This window comes from Talpa europaea (assembly GCF_964194135.1).
Source record: "Talpa europaea genome assembly, chromosome: 8".
NCBI classification, from domain to species: Eukaryota; Metazoa; Chordata; class Mammalia; order Eulipotyphla; family Talpidae; genus Talpa; species Talpa europaea.
Window position 1 is genome coordinate 43,159,134 of NC_140075.1, and position 8,365 is coordinate 43,167,498.

At 37.9% G+C, this 8,365-nt stretch overlaps 1 protein-coding gene across 1 annotated transcript in view; it reads left to right on the plus strand.

The window, feature by feature from the left end:
• PIGB (phosphatidylinositol glycan anchor biosynthesis class B) overlaps positions 1 to 7,948 on the plus strand; it is a gene marked incomplete at both ends in the record, with an annotated part of 29,798 nt that extends 21,850 nt beyond the window's left edge. Inside the window, 3 exons of the mRNA XM_084239998.1 lie at positions 3,951 to 4,164; positions 6,752 to 6,932; positions 7,808 to 7,948. Coding sequence (XP_084096124.1) covers positions 3,951 to 4,164; positions 6,752 to 6,932; positions 7,808 to 7,948 — 536 coding nt within the window. The remainder of the gene's footprint in view (positions 1 to 3,950; positions 4,165 to 6,751; positions 6,933 to 7,807) is intronic.
• Between the last annotated feature and the right edge of the window lie 417 nt (positions 7,949 to 8,365).

The window sequence follows — 8,365 nt, forward strand, 5'->3', positions numbered from 1 at the left end:
CTCATCTTTTCTTCTATTCTTGTATGACCGATTTAACCTGGATTTCTATAACAAATCTACTGGCAATTGCTGTGTAATAACTGGCAAAACTTAGTGGCTTAAAACTACATTTCTTGTTACTTAGTACTCAATAGTTCAACTGGGCATTTCTTCTCCATTAGGCTCAATTATGCACAAATGATCAGCTGCAGATGGCACATACAGTGCCAACCTAGGGTAGGCTCCTACATTTTTGGGGTTCAGTTAGCTTTAGTTCAAAGTACCTTGCTTTTCAGTATGATGCCACCCTCCAGCAATTTAGTTAGGGTTATTCATTTAATTTAGGTAGGGTTTCAAGAAACAGCAAAAATGTACAAGAACTTTTGAGACCTAGGCTTAGAAATGACACTAATACCACATTCTTTTGGTCAAAGCAAGTCAAACAGCCAGGCCAGAATCCGAGTCAGGGATTAGATGCAAAAATAATGATTGTAGCCATTTTCTTCAATCTATAGTAACTTCTCTTGTTAATTTGAATTTCCCTCAGTCCTATCCAAAATAGGACTTAAATCTAGAAAACATACCTTCAATTGACTCTGATCCTTAGTAAACTGTATAACCTTGTGTCCCAGTTTCCTTATCTGTAAAAGAAAGGTGCCATTTGTATAATACTGAAATGCTTAGATTGAACCTGTTATTTATGATGTTTCCAGTGTTTGCTACCAGTTCTCAGTTGGGTGTCTGTGTGATCTGATTTTACTAGTGACCATTGCAGACTTCTCTGGTTAGGCCACTTTTTCCTTCCATAAGCTTATTTTTTAGAAAAACTGCACATGAATTATTTCAAGTCATCTCTTAAAGAGCTTAAAACAAACATGGTTCCACTGTTCTCCCTCCCATTTCTCCTGTCAAAAGCAATCATACACTTTTAAAGGTGGTCATTTTGGTATCTATCTCTAAAGAAAATGCCTATAATATACTTAAAGATCTCTTGGCATTATCTATTGATTTCTCATTATAGAAGATAAAAATATAGCTTTGTTTCTTTAACAAAGTAGCAATATAAAATTCTTTCCGATACCTCCCTCAGTCTGTGCTCAGTATTCTCATTATGGTTATTAGTTCAAAATCCCTTTCCCCAGCTCCATTCTCCTATACCTTCCATCACAGAATTAAAACTCCCTTTGCTTTTCTTATGTTAATGTGAAAATTAAGTGGCACTAATAGCTTTCCCAAGGAGTATTTTAAAGTGAAAAGGTTAACTCAGATCTCAAATGGGCAGAACTGGGGGAAAAAAAAAATTAATAGTGGGTCTTCAAATAATTGTTGCCAAAACCAGAATGCAGTTGGTATTTCTAAATTTGATGGCATCAATAATGTACACAGCTCTCAACATTCCCATCCTTTCCATTTACCTTAATCTTACCTTGGTAAGAAGGTACTCATCAGTCATTGCTGAAGAATACAGTCAGGATCGCCACTAATTATCCAAACTTTAGAAAGTGATGTGTATATCAAAAAGAAATAATACACGGTGAATAGGATATACTGCCAAGTAAAGAAGCCAAGCAAGTTTTTAGATTTTATGCTAATGAACTGGGATAAAATTAATCTAAAATTTTTTCTAACAATATTGGTAAGAATTATTTGACTAGGGCCTCTCCCGGTGGGGCAGCAGGTTGGGCACAGTGCTGTGAAGCTGTCCGCAGCCTCTGTAGCGCAGGTTCGATTCCCAGCCGGCCAGGAAGATTACCACATGGTGCGGCAGACCTCTCCTGTCATGCCTGCTACTCCCCTCAGCAGTGTATTTCAGTCTGTCTGCCTGTTCTGCTCCCTGTTCTGTCTCTGGTGAATCCTCTCACCCTCCCGTGCCTCTAGCCTATACTCCAGCTCTTACATAAAAATCAATCTTTAAAAAAAAATTATTTGATTAGAACCCAGTTTATTACAAAAGCGGCATGTACTCATGCTAACAAGTATCATCCTCTAATCATCTGGCCCCATTCCATAGATAATTATCATTCTTAGAAATTCTTCCAGAAATTTTCTATATAACCACTATTAACTATCTTTTTGTAGGCCTGGATAACAGAAGCAAATTAAATATTCTAGGATGTTACTTAGCCTTGAGCAGGCAAGAGCCACTAAGATTCCTGAGAGCAAGTCATCTAGTGTCTTGCCAGGATAGGCTTTAATGTAGCTTTTTACAATTTGAGCACACAAGGTACATTAAGTTTTTGCTTGTCAACCCAAGGAAGACAAGCACTTCACTTTCACCTTGTATTTGGTGATCTGTTGTTGTACCTCTGAGTGCAGTTACAACTGGCAGAATTTTCAGAAGATTATAGTTCCATTAAAGCTAATTAATTGTAGTTCTCATCCTTTATAATAACGTCCTCATTTTACAATTTCACAAATTATAAATTTTGATGTTTTTGTTTAAAATAGTCTTCCTTTTCTTGACCTGCATTTTCATCACACTTGTCAGAATATTTATTCACAGCTATTTCAGGTATGATGAATAATATTCCAATTACTGAATGGAATGGACTGTAGGTATGTCATCTAAAATATTCAGAGGAACAAAATTGAATATCTAAGATTTTTTTTTTGTCCAAATTTGATTTTTAACAACAGGATGAAAGCATTATATTCGGTCCATTTTATAATCTTCAAGGCAATTAATACAGTAAGAGAAAACCTGTAAATGCACCATAGCCAATAAATATTTAGGTATACAAGAAAAGGCATTAACCATTGCTAACAATTATAAGTTGAGAATTGAATGCCTTTAGTTAGTGTTGAATACTATGTATGATTCAGGTGAATGTCAAGTTATTCCTATTTTTCTTTGAAACAATTCTTCTTAGGCCAACTTTCTGTTAGAATAATTAAATTGCAACAGCTCAATATTCATTTTATTCACATTCAGTTACTTTTAGTTCAACCAAGCTAAGGCAGCTATAGGTAGTCAGCTAGGTAATGGTCATAGAAAACAGAGGCTTGTCCCCAGTGGGAACTGGTGTTGAAATTTCAGGTAGGCCATAGATTGGATCCTAGATACCCAGATTCCAAAAATACTATTACCTAGTTCTGTGGAGGCAATGCACATGAGTATGAAACAAGCTTATTCATTTTCAGTGGAAGAGTCTGTTCTTTTGTGGTGTTTTCAACAGATCTTAAAGCAGTGGATCTTGCTGGGTAGTAAGACTATGGAAGGAGGGCAAAGACTTTCCATTTACCCTGTCCAACTTGGGGGTGGAATGGAGGAGGGGTATTTTGGGTTTTGCCACACACAAAAATTACTTCTACAAATTGAAAAAGATAATAGTTCATCACCTCCAAATTTTACAAAACTATAGTGAAAGGAATAAAAGGACATAACTCCTTCCAAAAAAAAGACATCCCCGCCATTACTCATATTGATGAGTGAAATTCTCCCAGGAATCTAATGCTGTATTTTTTAAGAGGACACTGAGTTATACTTTGTTCAAAATTACTGAGAATTTTTTGCACACACTGAAATATCCATTACCAATGGTTTGGAGAGAGGAGATAAGTTAATGGAATAATAGGCCTATTTATTTAGCAACTACATAAACCAAGACAGGCACTGGACATACATTTTTCTAATGTTTGGAAAGGTGCTGCTATATGATTTCCAAATGGGGAAACTAATGCTTAGCAATGTAAAGCCACTTGTGCCAGAGCTAGACTTCAAACTTGAGTCTCTTGGGTTACCTCTCTAGCCACAATCTCTCCACTACCTCCATTCCTTTTTCTAGAAAAAGGGCAAGACCTATAGACAATAGACAATGATAATGATCACAGAAATTATAATCTGTTATTTGCTTGTCCCTGACAGCTTGTGCTACTTCCATGAAAAAAATCACAAATATTTATAGTTAATATTCTCTTAGCTATTGACAAAATTGCCAATATTAAGCGTCAACATGTTTATCTTCATATAGGGTACTCACTAAACCACCTGAAAACGTGGAAGAAACCAGCTCTAAGTTTCCTGTTTTTGTCAAATATGCTTCTTGCCGTCTACACTGGTTTAGTTCATCAACGAGGTACCCTTGATGTCATGACTCATATTCAAGAACTCTGTTACAACAACCCCAATAAATCTTCAGCTTCAGTATTTATAATGATGCCCTGCCACTCTACTCCTTATTATAGGTAATAAAAGCTATCTTCTATATACATTATTGAGAAAACAAAACTATTTTTAAATTCCCCTCAGATTCCTAGATTTAAATTAAATGATCACTGATTGAGTATAAAAAACTTGAAAAGCCAATTCATATTTATTCACTGATGAATTTTAAAACCATTTGAACTATGCCAATGAAAATCATGCTACTTTTAAATAAGCCTTAATATTTTTTTAATTCAGCAACTTACATTTAGATTATTTGTGTTATGAAATGTTATAGATATTTGATGGTATTCTACTTAGAAAAGAAAGCATTATCACTGATCTTTACTATGGATCTTTGCAATACACCTTTTATTTTATAATATTGAATTAATCTTGAAACACTGGATTCTAGTCCAAATTTACTACTGGACTGTTGCCCTGGTACTAAACCAGTCTTTTTAATCTCTTTGAACATCAGCTGTCTCACCTATATAAATAGGAAATTCAATTAGATGATATCCTAATATTGAATTAAATGTTTCTCACAAATATAAAACACTAAAACTGTCTTAACCATCGACAGCATTTAAAAAGACATCCATTTGGCTCTGTGTATTATATTTCAGGAAACTGAATAGTTAGTTACTAATTGCCCAACCACCATATAGGACAAAACAAAAATCTTTTAGTTAAAAAAAATCTATATTTATTTAACTTAATCTGGCTTTAAACCACCTGAAAATTTTCCATGTGCACAGTCAACTTAATATCAAAGGTGATTTTTAAAGTGATTTAACACTTTTGGAATACTTAACTAAATCATTGACACCAATCATTAAAATCCAATTTTCATAATTGGGATTGCCTAGCAAAAGCCACAGGCTACATGTAAGACCTAAGGTGTCGGGCCTCCCTGGTGGCGCAGCGGTTGAGCGCTGGGTTGCGAAGCTGCCCGCGGCCTCTGCGGTGCCGGTTCGATCCCCGGCTGCTCCCCAGCCACCAGAGGAGGGTCCCACATGGCGCGCAGACTCCTCCTGCCGCCCACTGCTCCCCTCAGCAGTGTACTTCGGTCCTTCTGCCTGCTCTGCTCCCCGCTCTGGCTCTGGTGAATTCTCTCACCCTCCTGCGCTTCTGACTGTACCCAGTGCATGTATAAACAAAAACAAACAAACAAATAAATAAATAATAAATAAAACATGCCTCTAAAAAAAAAAAAAAGACCTAAGGTGTCCCTTCAATATGAGGATCCCCTACTATATTAAAAAACTAAGGCTGACGACAGTCCTCTCTCGATGCTCACATTATTGATAACACTACAGAGAAGAGGGATTCTAGAACTACCAAGATAATTTCCATACATTATTGTAGTGTTGATGGCTTAGGCTTCGTATATTTCACCAAATTCTCATCTTAGATTGTTTTTTTAAGTGCACAAGAGAGAAAAACTCCCATCCCTACTTTGTAATATAAAACTGGCAGTTTTTTCTCAAGTGTTTCTTTGAAAAACCTGTACTGTCAAAATAAGTCATTTAGTATTAGGTCTTGTATAAATTTACTTTGGATGCATGTCATAGATAAAGTAAACCTCTCTCACATACTTATTTCTTTTTTTTTTTTTTTTTAAGAGGCATGTATTTTTATTTATTTGTTTGTTTGTTTGTACATGCACTGGGTACAGGCAGAAGCGCGGGAGGGTGAGAGAATTCACCAGAGCCAGGGCAGGGAGCAGAGCAGACAGAAGGACCGAAGTACACTGCTGAGAGGAGCAGCGGGCGGCAGGAGAGGTCTGCGTGCCATGTGGGACCCTCCTCCGGTGGCCGGGGAGCAGCCGGGGATCGAACTGGCGTCGCAGAGGCTGCGGGCAGCTTCGCAACCCAGCGCTCAACCGCTGCGCCACCAGGGAGGCCCTCACATACTTATTTCTAAAATAAGGTTTAATTTTTCCCAGGGCAAAGCTGTAAACTGGCTTCTTTGCATGGCCCAACTAACTGCCTTAAGTTGTCATGATTCATCAATACATTTTTTTTTTACATATACCGTAGTCTTTTTATGCCACTATAAAACCATTACTTATTTTGCAATTAGTCGGTCAGCATGTTGCTCTCTATTACTAAATTGTATATAAAGATATAAAATCCACCACCACACAAAAAAAACTTGCTGAGTGTGATCCATCCCCTTTCAGAGCAGAGAAGGGGAGAGCGCAAAACTCCTATCTGGTTCATGACCAGTTTTCTGTCTTGCCAAGTAAAACTATGAAGAACTACTCTTATGTACAAGTTACTTACCTGGTCCCAAAGGCACCTTACATTCCTGGAATAGCATACTAATATTAGCGGATACTGACTCCCATCCAAGCTGCTGACCTACTTCCCAGTTTGAAATGAAGTTTCATGTTTTAGTTTGAGACTTGTAGATTATGCTGCTGCAGTTGCACACATTATCAGTGTGAGAAATCAACATTCAGCTTTGAGAAAGCTGCATTAAGGCTTGCTTCCTCACCTTAATTGGAACCCAGGTTCGATTCAGATTTCACATGTTGTTACATGAACATGCTATGTCTTAAATGTGGAAACTCATTTTTTTTAACATCTTGTAATTATAATGGTAACTTTCTTTTCCTAGCCATGTGCACAACCCGCTTCCAATGAGGTTCCTTGAGTGTCCCCCAGACCTGACTGGAAAAAGTCATTATCTTGATGAAGCAGATATATTTTATTTAAATCCCTTAAACTGGCTATATAAGGAGTTTCGCAATGATTCTACATTGCCTACTCACTTGCTCATCTTCAGCGTTTTGGAGGAGGTAAGAAAACATGAAAAAGGGGAAAATTCAGTATTTTAATTTCCACTCAGGTTTGGTGACCATTCAGGTAAACAGACAAACAAACATGTTTATAGTTCCTTTTAACCCATTTATTTTGTAATTCATTTTATTCCCCAGTCATAAATCAGCCCTGGTTCTGTAACAATCAAGGTATATATGTTACTTACTAGAAGTTAATTCTTTAAGAAACTGCATCATTAAAAAAAAGTTGTAGGGGGCCTCCCCGGTGGCGCAGCGGTTGAGCGCTGGGTTGCGAAGCTGCCCGCGGCCTCTGCGGCGCTGGTTCGATCCCTGGCTGCTCCCCGGCCACCGGTGAGGGTCCCACATGGCGTGCAGACCTCTCCTGCCGCCCGCTGCTCCCCTCAGCAGTGTACTTCATCAGTCTGCCTGCTCTGCTCCCTGCTCTGGCTCTGGTGAATTCTCTCACCCTCCGCTTCTGACTGTACCCAGTGCTTGTATAAACAAAAAAAAAAAAAAAAAAAAAGTTGTAGGGCCTCCCTGGTGGTGCAAGGGGTTAAGACGCAACCTACGAGCAGCCTCTGCAGCATGAGTTTGATCCCCGGCCAGGGAGCTACCCACATGGCGCAGCAGACCTCTCCTGACTTGCCCACTGCTCCCTTCAGCAGTGTATTTCAGTCACTCTGCCTGTTCTGTTCCCCACTCTGTCTCTGGTGAATCCTCTCACCTCCTGCACCTCTGGCCTGTACCCCAGCTCTTGTATGCATAAATAAATCAATCTTTAAAAAAAAAAAAAGTTGTAGAGGAGCAATCAGAATACTGACCATTCTAAAATTTTTGAACTAGTACTCAGCAAAATGTAGTCTTTATTTACCTAAACTTTTATTTACTTATAGGAAATAAGTGCTTTCCTAATTTCCAACAACTATGAGAGAACTGCTGTTTTCTTCCATACTCATTTGCCAGAGGGACGAACTGGAAGTCACATATATGTCTATGAACGGAAGTCGCCAAAAAGGAAACTCAACAGAAGATGATGAAATTCTGAACTGTGTTTAGATCTTTCATAGAGAAACATATTTCTCGGGTAGATATTTTCAGATGCTGCTTAACTATGCTAGTAAACGTAAGATTTATGGAACTAGCAGTGCTTTACTGAATATCACTACTGAGGAAATGTATGGGGGGAAAAATCACAAAATATAAAACCGCATATTAAAACAAGGCCAGATTTTAAATAAACACCTTTAGTTTTCCTCATGGTGTAGTTTTATTGTTTCTTCCACAAAATTCAGATGTGCAAGAAATTTCACAAGAGAACAAGTCAGCAAGCTCATAAGAAGGCAGCAAACTCTTCACAAGTCAACGGGCTCTTGAACCCACAAAAAGACAAGAAGCAAGTGTAAGATTATAAAATGTTAAAGATGAAATCCCATCACAATGTATTTTTTTCA